Genomic DNA, 18209 nt, shown 5'->3' on the forward strand with positions numbered 1-18209 from the left:
CTCTGGCCATGGGCCCAAGGCTGGGTCTGAGCTCTGCTTTCCCCCTCAGGGGTGTCCCTTCCCTGGGCCCTTCAGCAGCTGCAGTGGCTCCCTCCTGTCCCCTTTTGCAGGGGACAACAGGGCTCCCCGGGAGCGGGGGTCAACATGCAGTGGGGCAGGATCTTCCCCCCTTTGGGGCTGGTCCCAGTAGGCCTGGGCACCCTCCTGGCACAGGAGGTCCTGAGGGGAGCCCCTGTGCTGGGGAGCCAGGCTGCACGTGTTCCCCCCCCCAGACCCTATGCGCTCAGGGGCACTGTCCCACCCTGGGGCTCAGTGGCAGCACAGTGGGTACAGCGCAGGGACAGGAGTCCAAGCACTGTCCCCACTCCTGCACTGCATCTGTGCTCCAGAGGCAGCTCCCACTTGCCCATGGGGTGGGGGCCAGGCCTGACCCAGCACCGCAGCGTGTGAGGGTCTCAGGTGCAGGGGTCCTGGCAGTGCTGGCAGGCTGCCATCTCCTCCCGGTACCGTTCCACCTGCACCGTGCATGAGGCAAAGCCAAACCTGCTCTGCAGCTGGGTGGTGGCTTCCTGCAGCACCATCTCGGGGTCGGCGCTGGTCTCTGGGGACAGCAAGGCAGTGCGGCTCAGCCCCAAGTACATGGGCAGCTGGTGGACCCCTCGCCCGGGGGCTGCGTGAGCCAGCTGGGCTGTGCACGGGGGCACTTACCGGCAGCCACGTGCACTGACACAGCATGGTGGCTCAGTGTCAGGGCCCAGAGGTGCAGGTCATGGACACCCTTCACCCCGCTCACCCGCAGCAGTGCCTCCTTCACCACATCAAAATCGAGGCCCCGCGGTGTCCCTGCCAGCAACGCCTGGTCACAGAGGGGCCAGCCCCAGCCCTTGCCAGGGTGGGGGCTTCCCCAGGCAGTGACCAGGCAGGGGATGGTGGCTCTAGGGTGAAGCAGGCTCTCACCACAGGGCTGTTTGCCTGGGGTGGAGGAGATGGGCTGCAGGGGCAAGGGAAGGGCAAAGGGGTGGGCTGGGTTGTGCCTGCATGGGGAGCAGAGGTTGCAAGGGGGTGAGCTGCCATGTGGGGAAGGGGCTGTGGCAGCTGCAGCCCGCCACTCCCTGTACCCATGGCCCTGCACCCTCCTCACTTGCTGCTCACCTTCCATGAGGACTCTGAAGACGTCCCTGAGGATGGTGAAGGTGGAGCCAAGGACAAAGACCGAGAAGAAGAGGGTGCTGATGGGGTCTGCAATCTTGCACTGGGGCTGCAGAGAGCAGAGTCTGTGTGAGGCTGGAGGGGGCCAGAGCTGAGCTGGGCACCTAGGTGTGGGGGGGTCCATGACCCCAGTGCCCCACAGCACCCTGCCTGGGGCTGAGGGAGTCATTCTCGCTGGCAGCGGGGGGCGGGGGGAGTCCAGCCCAGGCACCTTGAAGTAGATGATGGTGGCAGCCACAAGAACACCGACGCTTTGCAGCAGGTCACCCACCACGTGGACAAAGGCTGCACGGACACTGGTGCTGCCGGGCAGGGGGGCATGGCTGGGCAGGCAGCCCCTGGAGCTCTCCAGCTGCTCGTAGCCCCCTGTGCCGTGGCAGTGGCCGGTGGGGGACTGGTGCAGGATGTAGGCCATGCTGGGGAAAGCAGGGAGGGCTTAGCACTGTGCTGGGCAGGATGCGGGGGCCTCACTGACCCTCCCTGGACCTGCATGCAGGCGACGGTGCCTGGCATCGCAGGCAAAGGGAGCATGGGCAGGTGCACCTAGGCCCCAGGAGGGTGGAGAAGTATGGGGCAGGGCTGGAGGTGCAGCAGGCATAGGGCACCCGCAACACTGCAGGGACGTGCATGGGGCCAGGGCAGGGGTTCAGGCCCGGGGCGTATGCCAGGTCTCAGGCTGGGCATGGGGGCAGGACTGAGGGGGTGCTGCTGTTGGGGAGGGCAGGGGATGTGGGGCCAGAGGGTGTACATACAGGGGCTGGAAGCCAGGAGCGTATTAGGGCCGGGGATCAGGAGGAGGCAGCACTTGGGGATACAATGCTGGTGCACAGGGACAGAAGGTGACCCAGGGGCCAGGGCTGGGGTTCTCTGGGTACTAGGGGCATGCATGGGGCAGGGATGTGGGAGGGGAGGCCAGGGCTCAGGCTGGGGGGGTGTGGGGGATGCAGGGATGTGCAGCCCTGCGTGGGACGTACACCAGGTTGACTGCGATGGCGCTGGCAGCTGTAGCCAGCATGGCTTGTGCCTCAATCTCGTAGTCATTGCTGATGATGCGGGCGGCCGCCAGGTACACGAGGGCCCCAGTCACGACCCAGATGGAGAGGACAGAGGCCAGTGCACCCAGCGTCTCTGTGGGATGAGAGCCATCAGCACCTACCCTGGCTGTGGGGCTCCCGTGGAGTTGTGCCCCCCAGGTCACCTGAGCGGTGCCAGCCGAAGCTCATGGTCTTGCTGGGTGGGCGGGTAGAGACCCAGAGGGAGAAGAGGCTGACGGACATGCTGCCCACGTCTGTCAGCAGGTGGGCTGCATCCGTCATGATGGCCAGGCTGTGTGCCAGGTACCCACCTGTGGGCGCAGAGCAGCTGACACCCCATGCCCTAGCAGGGCAGCCCCCCATCCCCATCCCCATCCCACCATTACCTATCACCTCCCCGACCATGAAGAAACAGCAGACGGTGCAGGCGATGCTCAGCTGCCGACGGGCCTGGAGCCTGCCCCGGCCGGGGCTGGGGCTGGGGGGGCTGCAGCAGCACCGGGGAGCCGGAGCCAGGGGGGCCGGTGGTGGCAGGGGATTCTGGGCGCCTGCAAACAGACTGGGAGCAGGGGTCACTGCCGGCCACACTGGCTCCCCGCGCCCCGGCCCGGGACCCCCGGGGCTCCCAGTAGCCCAGTCCATCCCAGCTGCCCGGGGCTTCTGCTGGCCGGGCCGTCCGCCTAGTAACGAAGCCGGCGGCTGCGGTCCCCAACCCGCCGGCCGGTCCCGCTGCCGCACCGGGGTCCGCGGCTGGGCCACCGGCAGGGTACGGGCGCCACCGTCGGGCCAGGCAGCCACGGTGTGCCACGGACCACTCAGCCCCGGCCCCGCACGGCCGGAGCTGCCCGCCTCACCTCGGCTGAGCGGCGGGGCGGAGGGGAGCCCGGCGGGGGCGGGAGCCGGTGCCTGCGGCGGAGGTGCCGGTGGGACCGAGGTGTCGTGCCTGGGGCCGGGCTGCTGGCCGGGGCGCCGGGGTGGGGAGGTGAGTCGGGGTGCGCGGCGGGGGCCGGGGCGCAGGGGCTGATGCGCAAGGCACCAGTTCGGGAGGGGGGATGGATGGACCCGGGGCGGGTGGGTGACGGATGGACGGTGCCGGCGCCAGTGGGTGATGTCTGGGCACCGGGAGCAGCGGGACGGATGCCCGAGGGGGGAGCGGGGCTGGCGCACGGATGGGGGCGCCCGTTCCGCTTGAATGGAGCCGCCGGTACCAGGGAGGAGATGGGTGCCGGTGTCAGGGGTGCGGGTGCCGCTGTGGGCTGGAGGGAGGTGCCGGTGCACGAACGGTCAGGGCCGTCTCGAGGTCTGCGGGAACGCTGATGTCCGTGTCGGATGAAGGCGCGGGGGTTGGAGGGGGGGTATGGACGTGCCAGGGGGTTGCCGGTGTCGGGGGGGTGGGAGGCGTGGGAACTGGACAATACTGGACGTACCGGGGGCTTCCGGATCTCAGGGAGCTGGAGCTGGCGCTGCCGGGGGGTGCCGGGGGGTGCGGGTGCCAGGGAGGCCGGGGGAGCTGAGGGTGAGGGGGGAGCCGGTGCTGGCAGTGCGGGGGGGATCGGGGGTTGCAGACTCAGGAGTTGATGAAGGTGGCGGTGCCAGGGTTTGCCGTGGGCACTAGGAGGTAACGCTAGCAGGGGGTGGTGGGGTGCCGGGGGTGATGGGTGTGCCAGAGAGCTGGGGTGGTGGAGGTGCTGGTGCCAGGGTGATGGGGGTGCCGGGGCGATGGAGGTGCCGGTGATGGAGATGCTGGAGGTGCTGGGGTGCCAGGGTGCTGGAGGTGCCGGTGGTGGAGATGCTGGTCTCGGGGTGATGGGGGTGCCAGTGATGGAGGTGCCGGTGATGGAGATGCTGGTGCCGGGATGATGGGGGTGCGGGGGCGATGGGGTGCCGGGGTGCCGGCGGTACCTCTTGAGGCGCAGGCTGCCGTCGGCGCGGCCGTCCCGCGGGCTGACCAGGTGGGCGCTCTCGGTGCCGGTCGGGGGCTCCATACCGAGGTCGAGCAACACCGCGGGCACCCGCCGCTGGGACGACTGCAGCCCCGCCCCCCGCCTCCCCCCCACCTCCCGCCTCGGCCCCGCCCCCCCGGCCCCACTCAGGACCGTGGCTGGGGCGAGGGGGGGGGAGCGGGGCCGGCCCAGGGGGTAGGCAGGTGCCGACACCCCCCGGAGGAGCGCGGGAAGCCCAGCCCGCGGCCCCACTGAGACACCAGCCAAAGGCACGGCGGGGGGGGTGGGTGTGTGTGTGTGGGGGTGAGCTGCGGGTCCCACCGACACTGCGTGGGGCCACAGGCCACTGTGCCACGAGGCCTGGGGGAGGTACTGGGCAGCAGCACCAGCTCTGCTGCGAGTGCTGGGCGGTGTGGGGTGCTCTGGCTCGCTTGTACCGGGGGGCTGCTTGGGTGTGGGGGGAGCTGCCTGGGTACGTGGGAACTGTTGGTTGTAAGGGGGCAGCTTTCATACAGGGGGACTGTTTGGGTCCAGGGGGCCAGCCTCACCTCTGTTCCTGGGAAGGTGATGAGACAACTAATACTGGGAACCATTTCTGAGTGCACAAAGGACAAGAAAGTCATCAGGAGAAGATGGCATGGCTTCACCAAGGGGAGGTTGTGCCTGACCAACCTGATCACCTTCTGCCATGAGATGATGGGCCTGGTAGATGAGGGGAGTGCTGTGGACATTGCCTGCCCAGGCTCCAGCAAGGCTTGTGACTCAGTGTCCCACAAGCTCCTCCTAGGGAAGCTGTGGAAGCATGGGCTGCATGAGCAGGCAGGCCCAGCCAGGGGGTTGATGATCAGTGGCACAAAGTCTGGTTGGAGGCCAGTAACAACCAGTGTGTCCCACGGGGCAATACTGGGTCCGGTCCTCTTTAACGTCTTCATTAACAATCTGGAGGATGGGGCCGAGCGTACCCTCGGCAAGTCTGTGGGTGACACCGAGCCGGGAGAGCAGCTGCACGCCAGGGGGACCTGGACAGGCTGGAGAAACGGGCTGGCAGGAACCTTGTGAGGTTCAGCAAGGGGACGTGCAAAGTCCTGCGCCCAGGAGGAACAGTCCCGTAGCACCAGGATGTGCTGGGGCAGCCCAGCGGGAAAGCGGCTCGGCAGAAACGGCTCCGGGGTCCTGGTGGACACCAAGTTGACCGTGAAGCAGCAACGTGCCCTTGCTGCAAAGGCGGCGAACAGTGTCCTGGGCTGCCTTAGGCAAAGCATTGCCAGCTGGGGGAGGTGATGATCCTTGCCCTCTGCCCAGCCCTGGAGAGGCCACCCCAGGAGCGCTGGCTCAGTGCTGGGCTCCCCAACCCGAGAGGGGCATGGCCAGGCTGGAGAGGGTCCAGCGAGGGGCCACCAAGATGCTGTGGGACTGGAGCCCCTCTGCTCTGGGGCAAGGCTGCGGGAGCTGGGACTGCTCAGCCTGGCGCAGGGCAGGCTCAGGGGGTTGGATCCGTGTCCATAAACACCTGCGGGAGGGTGCCGAGGGGACGCAGGCAGCTCTGCCAGCGGTGCCCAGTGCCAGGACCGGAGGTGACGGACTCTAAACGGGTGCCCGGAGGGTCCCTTTGGACCCCAGGACACACTCCTCGGTGTGGGGGTGACACGGGCCCAGGCTGCCCAGGGCGGTGGGGGTTGTGTGTCTCGGTCCCTGGTTGTGGCTCCGGAAGGAGCAGGGGGGCTGGACGGGGGCTCCCAGCGGGGCCGGCCCCGCCGGTCCGTGGATGCTGGGCATGGCGCGGCGGGAGGGGCAGCGCCGGGGCGGGGGAACGGTGCCCTGACTGGAGCCGGCAGAGGGAGCGCCCAGGTGGTCCTGGCCCCGGGGCCAGTGCGCGCCACCGCCGCAGCCCGAGGGGCGGGACCGCGGGGGCTGCCGGGACGGGCTCCCGGCAGCCCCCGCGGCCCGTCCCGACCGGCGCGGCGCGCGGCGGCGCGGGGAGATGGCGGCGGCGGGCGCGGAGGAGCGGTGCGGTGCGTGGGGCGCGGCGGGCCCCGAGCGCGGCCCCGGTCCCGGCCCGCTGGGCTCGCTGCTCAGCCGGCTGCCGCTTGCGCCGTCTCCGCGGCGGCGGACCGCCAGCCAGTGCAAGCCGGAGCCGCCACTGCTGCGCACCAGCAAGCGGACCATCTACACGGCCGGGCGGCCGCCGTGGTACAGCGAGACCGGCGCGCCCGTGGATGAGGCCTTCGTCATCGGTGAGCGGCCGAACGGGGCCGGGACCGGGCTGGGACGGGGATGGAGCCGGGACCGGGATGGAGCCTGGACAGGGGCCAGGCTGGGACGAGGGCGGGCATGGAGCCAGGACCGGAGCCAGGATGGGCGGGAATGAGGCCGGGACAGGGACCGGGACCGGGCTGGGTCGGATGAAGCCGTGACCAGGATCGGGACCGTGCTGGGGCAAGGATGGAGCTGGGACCGGGACCAGACTGGGGCGGGGACGGAGCCGGAACTAGGTCTGCGCCGGGACAGGGATGGAGTTGTAATTACGGCTGGAGCTGGGACCAGGGAAATGATGTAGCCAGGCCCTGAGCCATGGCAGTGGTGGGACTGGGACTAGGATTGGACCGGGGAAACGATCGAGCCGGGCTCGCCTGCAGGCCTGTGCGGCGGCAGTGCCTCAGGCAAAACAACGGTGGCAACACGGATCATAGAGGCGCTGGATGTGCCCTGGGTCGTGCTGCTGTCCATGGATTCCTTCTACAAGGTGAGAGCTGGGGTCTAGGGGGCCGGCACAGTGCTGGTGCCCCTGGGTCCAGGGGGGCTGGTGTGGTGCTGAGCAGTGGCAGTGCCTGCAGGTGCTGGACGAGGGGCAGCAGGCGCTGGCGGCCCGCAGTGACTACAACTTTGATCACCCCGATGCCTTCGACTTTGAGCTGCTCATCAGCGTCCTCCGCAAGCTCAAGAAGGGCAAGAGCGTGAAGGTGCCAGTCTACGACTTCACCTCGCACAGCCGCCGCCGCGAGTGGGTGGGTGCTGCAGGGGAGCTGGGCCGGGCCCCAGGAGGGCAGGCAGGCTGGACACTGTGGGGAGAGCCCCCTGGAAGGGGGACGTACTTGTGGGACAGGGTTAGGGAGTGGGTGCGGGGGCTGTGGGGCCTGGCAGGGCAAAGGGAGGGGGACTGGGGTCAGTCATGTGCAGGAGGGTCATTCTGGGGGGATTGGGGGTGTAGAGGCAGGGAAGTAGCACAGAGGCATGGAGATGGATGTGGAAGCAGTGCAGAGTTCGGGGAGAGGCTGTAGTGCAGAGTGTGAAGGAGTACAGGGGGTACAGGAACTGTGGGAGGGAAGGTGTTGGGCAGAGGTCTGGGGTTCTGGAGCAGGGTTCTGGGTCAGTGCAGGCCTGGGGCGTTGAGTGTGGCGCTGAGAGTAAGGGCCCTTAAAGGTTAGGTGATGTGGGATGATTGTGGGAAGTCCTACCCATGGGTGGCAAGAGCCTGGTGTGGGTCAGGGGCTGAGGTGCCATCTGTGCCCAGCGTTGGCAATGCTGCAGTGTGTGTGAGGAGGGCAGGATGAGTACGGCTCTTATCTGCCCACAGAAAACTGTGTACGGGGCCAACGTCATCGTGTTCGAAGGGATATTGGCTTTTGCGAACAAGGAGTTGCTGAAGGTATTGCTGCCTGATGCAGCTGGTGGCCCATCTTGGTGCGTGGTGTGGGAGGAGATGTGCAGTGGTGTGCTGCAGGTGGGGTGGATGCTGTCTTGGCCCAGTCCGTGGTGCCACTGGGGCAGGGTGATGGCTGGGTGCTGCGGAGGGAGAGGCCACCCACCGCTTGCTGGCAGAGCATCTCTGTGTCAGAGGCTTCAGGGGAGGCAGCTCTGGGTGCCATTGCTGGGTGGGGGAGTCAGACCTGGCTGGGCCATGGGCAAGCGGAACAAGGCAGGTCTGATAGGGGGCTGCTTAGGGGGTGCTCACCCCTCCCAGTTTTCCAGCTCCTGGACATGAAAGTGTTTGTGGACACGGACTCTGACATCCGACTGGTGCGGCGGCTGCAACGTGACATCATGGAACGGGGGCGTGACGTTGCAGGTGTCATCAAGCAATACAACAAGTTTGTGAAGCCAGCCTTTGAGCAATACATCGAGCCCACCGTGCAGGTTGCCGACATCGTGGTGCCCAGGGGTGAGACATGCACTCTGTTTGCCAGACCTGATCTGAGTGTCGGGAGTGGATGTTCTGGGGTTGGGTTGGGTCAGTGTGCATCTGACCTGGCTTCTTTGCTCTCCTGTCAGGTGGGGAGAACTTTGTGGCCCTGGACCTCATTGTGCAGCATGTGCACAGCCAGCTTGAGAAGGTGAGGTGTGGGCTGATCGATTGCTGCTAGCGCAGGCGAGGAGGAGGAAGATTCTGCACACAAAGGGGAGGATGTGGCTGCTCACAGCCCTGTGCCCCTGGAGCACCCAGAGGGTCTCAGTGTCACCTCTCTTTACAGAAGGTCTTGGTGCAGCTCTTGGGGCAGACAGAGCTGCGGCACGGGGGCTGGGGAAATTGAGATGGGTTTGGGTGCAGTGCCCGCCCCGGCAGTGACACCTGGCGCTTGCGGTCTGGCCTGGCCTTGTTCACCTGCTGTCCCCCTTGGTCCCAGTCAGCTCTCCTGATCTCAGCTGTCCCCACCTCACTCACACATGGCTGTGCCCCAGCAGCCCACTGCAGCCTCCTGGCTGGGCCCAGCGGTGGTTTTCCTGCTCTCGGTTTAGCCCCAGGAGAAGGGGTGGGAGCTGTACTGGGACTGCTCTTGGGTGCCTGTGCCTGGCTGATGCAGTGACTGGGTGTCCTCTCTTTCCCCTTTTGCCATGCTGGATGACTTTGCTCTACCACCCAGCGCGAGATCACTGTCAGGTACGTGGGGGCTCTGCCAGCTGCAGAGGGGCTGGTTCTTAGGCTGGGGGTGGGTGGAGGGCTGCCAGCACCCACTCTTCTCAAGAGTCCTGCCTCTTTCCTGTCCCTGCTGGCCAAAGCTTTGCTGAGGTGCCTGAGCATAACTGCTCTTCAACTGCCGCGGTGGCTGCCCTGCATGTAGCTTCCTGGGGGCTGTCTCACTGTGGCTGTAGGTTCCTGTATGACCTGTCCCGCAGCTACGTTTGCCTTGAGTGACTGGTTCCCTGCCCTGCTCCTGTCCCTTTCTGGAACATGGTTCATGCCCTGAGTGTTGGATTGCCCCAGGCTGCTCCCTTCTATGGGAGAAGTGCCCTGGACAATCCCTGTTCTGTGGGATTTTATGTAGTCAGCCTCAATGGGACAGTCCTCATACCTCAGTGCAACCCGGGCAGCCCAGTCCTGGGATACATAGTAAGGTCTTGCCCGTACAGAGCTGCTACTCCTGCTCCCCAGGTGCTGGCAGAGGCTCATGAGTGCAGAGGCTGCTGACAGCTGGATTTGTGCTCATGGGAGGTTTGCCCGGTTTTACGGGGTGGTACTGCTTTGAGATCTTGTACCTGGGACCAGACCTGAGGCTTTCCTAGGGATCAGGGCAGGAAGGCCAAGTGTGTTCTGGTGTCCAGCCTGTGCGGTAGGTTCTTTGGGAGGTGGCTCTGTCTGCATGTGCTGTGCAGCACTGATCACTGCTTCTGTGTTGCAGGGCAGCTCTGGCCTCTGCCCACCAAGACCAGCCCCTGCCAAAGACACTGAGTGTCCTGGAGAACACACCGCAGGTGCGAGGCATGCACACCATCATCAGGTAGGTCCCTGACTCCTTTGGGATTTCCTTCTCACAGAAGGGCTGCTCTGTAGGATCACACTACAAAACCTGGTGTGAGTTTTCCCTCCTCTGCCTCAGGGCTTCAGATGTAGGTGTGTTCTTGTAACAGAACTGCTGAACAGAGCTGGCTCTGGCCTACAGACACTTTTTTGGTGAAAAGACCTTGGCACATCTGCTCTGGGGTAACTTTTGAGCCATAGGCAGGCATTTCCTAGGGTAGGAGGAGACTGGTTAGCTCTTTCCTAGCTGGAGCACAGGCACAGTAGCTGGTGGCATGGGGTGAGGTGCCCCTCTCCTGAGGTGCTTGGTTTTAGAGCCAGCTTACAGAACAGACCCAGGTTGCTCCTTCCATGACTTTGCTGCTCATTTGATCTTTTCATTCCCCTTTGATGCACTTTTTTTTCCAGGTGACAGTAGTGTTAGTGTAGGGTCAAGAGCAGAAGCTTGCAGCCTCTTTGTGTGTCTCAGTCACTGGGTTGTAAAACAGAAAGGAGATGCTGAGCTCATCAGGACTCTTCTGCACCTGCTGCTACTGTGGCTGGCTACCAGCACCTGTGTGTTGGTTTGGAGAATGTAACCTTGTGACCACGTGCAGGCTGTGCACGTCCTTGTAGGAAGCAAGGTGTTCCTTCTCCAGGCTCCTCCTGTGACTCCTCCCTGTCAAAGTGCAGGCTCCAAAGGCAGTTCACAGCAGTCAAAAGCCAGGTGATCTGGCACCTTGTGTGCACTGGGCAGATATGTGTACTGGTGTCTGAAGGCCGTGTACCTCACTGCTAGGCTGTGGGCTTCTAGTAGTTCCGAGTTCAGGTCCAGCTAAGGGAACTTAGGAGCAGATATGTCCCTCCAGTGTCTTCTTGCTCCAGTGCTCTGGCAGTGGCTTCTTCATGGCCTGAGCTGATTTCTCTAGCTCATCTGCTGTCTGAGTGTGCAATGGTAGATGGGGGGTGGGTGGGGAGATCCTGGGGAACAACACCTCTGGAGGCTGAATGTTGTTTGCCTTCAAAGGAGCAGTTTTTCCTTACCTAGGGTTATGCAGGGAGAGGCGAATGCAAGTCTCTGTGTGGCAGCCTGCCCTGTCTCTAGCCTTCGTTCACAGGCTCTGGCATGGACCTTTTGCCTACGGCTCCTGCTTCCTTAGGAGAGCCAGCAGCATGACACTGGTGCATGCTGCTCTTGGATGAATGAGCCTGAGCTGACCCATTAGCAGTACTGAGGGCCAGGTTTGAAGGGACAGCAGTATGGGCAGGTGCTGAATTCTCTCTCATCTGTTGCTGCTGTTCCCTTCTTCCTCCATGAAGTCTGCATCCTTTTGCCTTGCCGGGAATGGCCTCTTGTGCCTCCGCCTTTATGCCATGAGTTTCTAATAACCAGAATCTCCTATGACTTAGGAGTTTGTTCAGCTGCCCTGGGGAGGGAGGGGATCAAACCCATGCAGGTTGTGGTCGGAGTCCAGCAGTGCCCCTGATCTCCAGTTACTGTAACAACACTGTGCTGGAGCTGGCCAGCATGAGCGGCAGGGCTGTGGGAAGGCGGACTTTGGCTCTCCCAGATGGTAAATGAAGAATGCCATGTTTATGAGGGGCGTTGACTTGGCCTGTCAGCCACCCCCTCAAATCCTGCTGCAGCCCAGGAAAACAAGGAAAGCTGAAGCAATGCTGTTACTAAGATCTCTAAGCTGAGAAAGTCCTTTGGTAAAAAGTTTCTGTATTTGGTGACAGCAAGGCAGCTTGTGTTTCTGGTGCTTGTAGGTGATACTTGGCAGCGCTCATTTGATTCTGCATGACTTCAGCAAGGTGTGGAACTGTGAGTAGTCCTTGTGCGTGACCCTCTGGGCTTCCCTGTGCTCCAGAGGTGCTGCTCCCTGCCTGCTGACGTTCTCCTGGGCTCCCTGGATTGGGCCAGACTGGTGGGGGATCAAAGACATGCCTTTTGCCAAGCTTCTCGCACCTCTGTGTGTGAAGTTATTGTGTCTTGGCAAGTCTGATATCTCATCTTTATTCCAGCTGCTGCAATGCTGTCAGCCCTGTTCCACAGTGACAGCCCTCATGGAGCTCTGGTGCTCCCACCAGTACTTCCTTTTGGAGTGCCTTGGCACACCAAACCTGGCATCTGTGGATCCACCAAAGAGCTATGAACTAGAATTTCCCTCCAAACTCCCTTTTCCCATACTGCCTTTCCCAATGCAGCTCCCTTGGAGACAGCCTGTTGATCTCTGCTTACCAGGCTGTTGCCATCCAATGTCATTTCCCTGTTGTTCAACACTGGAGGCTCTTGTGTGCTTCAGCCTTCTGTTGCTGAGGGCCCTCCTGGAATATTATGTTGTGGCAGGCAGCAGATGAGCATCTCACTGAGTATAGTCATGGCAAACTGAGGTTTGGGATCTCAGGGAGAAGTGGTTTCCAGAGTGATTTTCTGTTACTGTGGGAAGGCAGAAACTGAAAAATAATCCTGTGCTGGAATAGCTGAATGATTTTATTTAAGAACAAGCTGAGGATGGACAGTGTAATAAGCTGAGTCATGTCTTCCAACTTACAAGATACTTTGGTATTAGGCCCAGATGGCTGGAGTCAATAGGAGCATTTCATGCCACACACCAGGATTCCGCAGTGCCTGCACGGTCCTTTCTGCCACCCAAGAGCCCTGAAGCATCTCAGGCTCTCTGCTGCAGGAGAACGTTTCCTTTCCACCACTTGCACCTTGGTGCTCACAGGCTCATGGAAGGGCTCCAGGACATCCCCAGCAGCACAGCCGGTGGGTGGCGTGGGTCACCTGCTGCTTTTAGCAAGTTTGCTCTAGCCTGAGCCTTTGGACTTTGTGCTCTGGCAGGACATGTTGTCCTGTGCCAGAGCCACCCTTGAGAAGCGTGTGGCTGTTGGTGCTTCAGGGAGGGGCAGAGCGAGGCGCTCCCTGTGTGCCGGGAAGTTGCCAGCACCAGAGAAGGTGGTTCAGACATTAAACCTGTCCACACTCAAGTTTCCCAGGGGCCTGAATGTAATGGCTGGCTTTCAGCTACAGACACTGCTGTTCATGAGCTAAGCCGACACCGTGTTCAAGCTCCCAGCCAGATACTTGCTGATCCCTGTCATGCCACCCAGTTCCTGCTCTCTCCTGCTGAGAGTGCCAGGGAAGACTGAGGTCCTCAGGAGGTGCTGGCTGCAGTGCTCAGCTGTGGGCTCGAGGCCTGCCGGGGTGTGCAGGCTGCCCGTGGTTCGGCTGCTCCCTCCACTGGAGGGGATGGGCAGTGCCTGGAGCTGTGCGTGGCCTCGGGCTTCACCTGGACCATGCCAGGAGGGTCGGAGGTGGGGTGAGCGGTCCTGGTCTTCAGATGGCAGTGTCCCTTTTGGGAGTGCCTTCAGCACAGAGGCACTGCTGGAGCAATCCTGTTCTCTGACCGCTGCAGGGAGGGTTTTCTGCTGCTGCCAGGTGATGTCAGTGCTGCCCTCCCTTGCAGCACCCCTTCCCCATTGCATTGTGATGGTTGCATGTACCCTGGGTGAGAAGTTTCTTGGTTGTCTTTACCTCTGCATGAAAGGGGAGGCACGCTGGGGTCTTTGTGGCATGGGGACTGAGGATGCCTTTCCATCCCTGGGATGCTTTTTGGAAGCTGCGGAGGAACCTGCCTCTGCGGGATCACTGACAGGCCTGTCCCACGCAGCTCAGGGGCTGGCTGGCGTGGCTGACTGCCCCCGTCCATGGCAGAGCAGCCCCAGTGCTGGCAGCACCAGTGTGGGGCTTGTCAGGGGCGGCTGGCTGGGGGAGGCTGCCTGTGGAGGCAGGGCTGCTGCCGGGCTCATGTGCCTGGAGCTCGGGTGGCGCTTCCAAAGCTGCTGTGGGTGAGTGTGTGGGTGAAGCCCACTCGTGGGGAAGTGTGCGTGCTGATGGCCCACACTGAAGAGCTGTAGGCAGGGTGCCTGTTTCTTCCAGACCAGAACTGATTTTCTGACTTCTCTGGGAGTGCCCTGTTGGCCCCAGGCTTGTTGGAAGTGTCCATGTTAGTTGGGTTTTCTGGTCATTGCAGAGCTTGTGGGTGTGAGCTGCCCATGTGTGGCTGCAAAAATATCTCGGGGATAGTAGCAACAGTTTATCCTTCTCCTGAGTACTGTTGGCTGGGCTGTCTGTCATCGTGGTGAGATGTGAGAAGTGGCAGATGATGTCTTAAAATACAGAGCAAAAATATCCAATGTCCTTCTGCCTCTTCTGGACTGTTGCCAGTTACACCTCTTCCATCTGGAAAATGGTGAATGTCTGTAGTGTTCCTTACATTCTCCAGAAAGTACCAGGGGTATATGCAGGCTGTGCTGCTTTAGACACAGGTCACGGAAAGATATCAGCTGCATCGTTAACCGCAGTCCTTTGGTGTCAGTCTGCTTCTTGGTTATTGTTCTGCCAGGGAGCCAGAAGCTTGTTCTTGATGGTTCTCCAATAAAATGGCACTTACATTACAGCCTGCTACTTACTTTTTTGCTGAAGCAGCCATGGACTGCAAGAGGTATGAGTGGACATTGGTGGATTCCTTATAGCCATATTTTAAACGACAAGCAAATCTCAGTTTCTTTTCCTTTTCCTGCCAAGTGACCTCTTGCTGTAGGTACTTTGCCTTCAGGCACTTGACATCGACAGTGCTGGTGGAGGTGCTGTTCTGCTCACCAGAAAATACCCTCTTAGGAACATGGGACTAGAACAGCCCTGCCTATCATTAAGTGCTGCACACACTTGTGTTGCTGTGCTGTGAGAGCCATGCGTTGCAGGAAATGCAAGGTTTTGTGCAGTGATTTCTTTTGTGTGATGAATGAATTAGACTACAACATATACATGGTGGTGACAATGTTCCGAATAAGAAAAGCCAGCCTCTTTCCCCCTCTGCCCCTGGCACTGGGATGAGCGCACGTGCACATACAGTTGGATTTACTGCTCCTGAGGGAGAACAAGAGGTTTCATGTGAATTACAGTCCTACTGTGATTTTACTATCTATTTTTATTTATTTTATTTCTTGCTGCCCTCAGCACTTCAGTGTTGTGATGAGGTATCACCAGGTATTTCAAAATCCATCTGGTTCCTGCCAGTAGTTTATCTGTAACTCAGTGCATAAACAGAGAGGAGCTGAGAATGTCAGATGTTTTCCCATTACCTGTGTCGGGTAACCTTGTTGTTCTTGGCTGTAGTGCAGTCTGGTCTTTTCCACATTGAGATGCTCCCGCAGCCAGCTGTCCTGCCATGCCATGATCCATCCTGGGTGGTCTCCTGTGCTCCCCTGACAGGGCCTGTGCAAAACAGTGGCCACTCACTCCTGAGTTTCTGTTGCTCCAAGATCCGGTGTTGCTGCCTGGCATTCTGCTGCTTCCACCCCCTGTTTTTTTCCCTGCCTCTTTCCATGTAGTCAGCAGTTATGTCCAAAATCTCCAGCCCTGCAAATCCTCCCACAGAGATTCAGCAGCAGTTGGAGGTCATGCTCGGAGTGAGTAATGCTGTGCCTCTACACTTGCTTCTGGGGCACCTGCCTCACCTCTGTTAGGGTCAGGATGTACGTCTGCACCAGGCTGCTGATGTTATGCTCGCTTATCCCTCCTTTTGGTGGTTGGCTTTATTCACTTGCTAGTAGAGCTAGCCCACCATGCAGAGTCAGCTCTGGACTGTCCTCTGTGTCCCAAAGAGGACTGAACAGCATCATGTGGCATCCTTTCACTTTGTCCCATCTGAATGATCTGCTGCAGCCTTTGTGCCCCTCTTTCAGGGGAACCAAACATGTTTCTTGATCATGTACTCCTTTCTAGACAACACCCTAGGTCTTCAGCAAGCCCTGAAACACTGATGCTTCCCAACTGTGTTGTCCTCCCCAAGAGTGTCCAGGTTCCCGTGAGCTGCTCGGTTTGTGCCAGGCTTCCTCTGGAGCCCTGTTGCTGTCTGTGGGGTGGAGCAGGGACTGCTCTCATCTCATGCGGGTGTCCTCCCTTAACAGGAACAAGGACACAACCAGGGATGAGTTCATCTTCTACTCCAAGCGCCTGATGAGGCTGTTGATTGAACATGCCCTCTCCTTCCTGCCACTGAAGGTAAGTGACTGCTCCCCAGGTGCAGCCACAGCCACGTCTTCCCCTCCTGAACGCCTGGGTTATCTGGGGACCCAGCTTCATCCTCACTCATTTCTCTTCCCCTTCCTGCAGTCGGTCACTGTGGAGACGCCCCAGGGGACAACATATGAAGGAAAGCGGTTCCACAGACAGAGGGTGAGATGTCCCAGCACCTTCCCATGAGCACGCGGCCGCCCTGTCTTGGGTCGGCACAGACTGGGAAAACCTGGTGGTTCGCAGGGTCCGTCCCTGTGCAGACAAACCGCTCAGCAGGGCTTGTCCCTGCTCCCACAGTGCTGGAGCCTCAGGAGCTCACCGGAGCAGCTGCTTCCCCTGTGCAGCACCGTGTTCCTTTTTCTTTCCCCAGATCACAGGTGTGTCCATCCTGCGAGCAGGGGAGACCATGGAGCAGGCCCTGACCGCTGTGTGCAAGGACATCCGCCTGGGCAAGATCCTGATCCAGACCAACCATGACACAGGGGAGCCTGAGGTGAGCGGTGCCTGCTGGCGCAGTGCAGAGCCCCCCCTGCACCGTGGGATGGCTGACCGCCTCTCCTGTCCTCCTCAGCTCCACTACCTGCGCCTTCCCAAGGAGATCAGTGAGGACTACGTCATCCTCATGGACAGCACTGTGTCCACGGGAGCCGCAGCCATGATGGCAGTGCGAGTCCTGCTGGTGAGGGGCCGGGGGCAGCAGTGGGCGGGGTGGGGGCTGCACACCAGCTGGGCTCTCACCACTCCGTGTGCTGCAGGATCACGACGTGCAGGAGGACAGGATCTTCCTGCTGTCGCTGCTGATGGCGGAGATGGGGGTGCACTCTGTGGCTTACGCCTTTCCCTGTGTCCGCATCATCACCACTGCCGTGGACAAGAGGATCAACGAGGAGTTCCATATCATCCCAGGCATTGGTGAGCGTGGACATGGGTGCGCTGTGCCTCACGGGCCAGGCCCCTAGCCCCTCACCCCAACAGCCTAGTGAGGTGCCCTGCGGCCACGCTGAGGGAGCTCCAGGGTGGGGGGAATTGCAGGCGGGGCTGCCGCTGCTGTCCCCTCACTCTGTCCCCTCATCCTCCAGGTAACTTTGGGGACAGATACTTTGGCACTGATGGCCCCTCTGCCTGGTGTGAGAGCGACGGCATGGACTGCTGAGCTGGCTGGCCATGAGACCACCAGCCAGGCTGGCTACAGGGCTGGCCCCCACCTCCGCCCCCAGGAGGGGCTCTGAGCTGCCAGCCTGTGCCCACCCAGCCGCAGCACAGCCTTGCCAGCCCCTGGCTCTCCTGCTCCACTGGACGAGCACCCCTCTCTGCCAGCTGCCCTCCATGCCACAGAGGCAGCCCTGGGGGGAGCGATGGCCTCTCCCTCAGCCCCTGGCCGTGCCTGTGGCAGGGAGAGGTGGTCTCCTGCAGCCTGTGCCTGAGGGGCCGGTCACCCTCTTCCCTGGAGTGGAGTGGGACAGGGTCCAGACCCCTCAAGGCTTCATTGGGCTGGGGGCCAGGCAAGCTCCCTTGCCTGGAATCTGTATTTATTTGTATTTATTTTGAGCGGCTGCCCACCTGGTGCTCCGGTGGGGCCGGCCAGCTACTTGAAAAACATCAGGGAGTGGGGATCTCCTCAAGGAGCCGCCTTGTCCCCACCGATCTGACACTCCATCCCCTCAGCTGGGCCCTCCAGGGGCTTGGGGGGCTGCCAGCAGCAGCGGGAGGGCAGGGGCTGCCTTCCCAGGAGGGTTTGATACTCGGACACTCTGGGGGGGACAGGACCACTCCCCAGGGACCATCCCAGCGTGGTGGGCCCCTGGTGCTGCTGCCCTTGCTCAGGTCCTTCATTGCAGAGTGGGAGTGGGGAGGGTGGGGGGCAGGGCCGGGCGCCCCCCTTTTGCTGGCTGAAGAGGCCGTGCTGCACCCCTAACCCCGGGCGCTGCCCCCTCCCCGCTGCCCCGGCTGCCTTTGTTTTGTACCCAATAAAGGAGCAGCGCGACCTCCGGGCTGCCGCCTCCTGCCACTGCATCACGCTGCCAGGGGGCTGTCAGCGTGGGGGTGCCTGTGATAGGGGTGTCCCCGTGTGTGATAGGGGTGTCACCGTATGGGGGGGCTGTGATAGAGGAGCCCCGTGTGCAGGGGGTTGGCACTGCAGTGGGAGTGTCGCCACACACTGGGGATACTGGGGCCGTTACCATGTGCATGGGAGGTGTCGCTGTGTGCTGCGGCGTGTCCCG

The 18209-nt window shown here is 61.6% G+C and overlaps 2 protein-coding genes across 3 annotated transcripts; one reads left to right on the plus strand and one right to left on the minus strand.

Annotated features, from left to right (window-relative positions):
- Positions 1-303: 303 nt before the first annotated feature.
- SLC30A3 (solute carrier family 30 member 3) lies at positions 304-4228 on the minus strand. Its single transcript, XM_055714915.1, has 9 exons — positions 3452-4228; positions 3098-3263; positions 2630-2791; positions 2408-2554; positions 2184-2337; positions 1421-1625; positions 1153-1258; positions 709-843; positions 304-601 (listed from the first exon to the last, which is right to left on the minus strand). The coding sequence occupies exons 1-9, from the start codon at positions 4226-4228 to the stop codon at positions 456-458; spliced, it is 1998 nt and encodes a 665-aa protein (XP_055570890.1). The 3' UTR covers positions 304-455.
- Positions 4229-6101: 1873 nt separating this feature from the next.
- LOC102054658 (uridine-cytidine kinase-like 1) lies at positions 6102-17979 on the plus strand. Of its 2 annotated transcripts, none has more exons than XM_005433009.4 (14): positions 6102-6420; positions 6823-6929; positions 7021-7191; positions 7761-7832; positions 8156-8345; positions 8456-8517; positions 9046-9062; positions 9802-9900; positions 15879-15972; positions 16084-16146; positions 16358-16480; positions 16559-16666; positions 16743-16899; positions 17067-17979. In XM_005433009.4, exons 1-14 carry the CDS (start codon positions 6168-6170, stop codon positions 17138-17140), a joined length of 1590 nt encoding a protein of 529 aa, XP_005433066.3. In that variant the 5' UTR covers positions 6102-6167; the 3' UTR covers positions 17141-17979. The 2 variants fall into 2 exon arrangements, with proteins under 2 accessions (XP_005433066.3, XP_027668322.2); XM_027812521.2 differs by having other exon boundaries at positions 7021-7146.
- The last annotated feature ends 230 nt before the right edge of the window (positions 17980-18209 follow it).

Source organism: Falco cherrug, chromosome 6 (assembly GCF_023634085.1).
Source record: "Falco cherrug isolate bFalChe1 chromosome 6, bFalChe1.pri, whole genome shotgun sequence".
NCBI classification, from domain to species: domain Eukaryota; kingdom Metazoa; phylum Chordata; class Aves; order Falconiformes; family Falconidae; genus Falco; species Falco cherrug.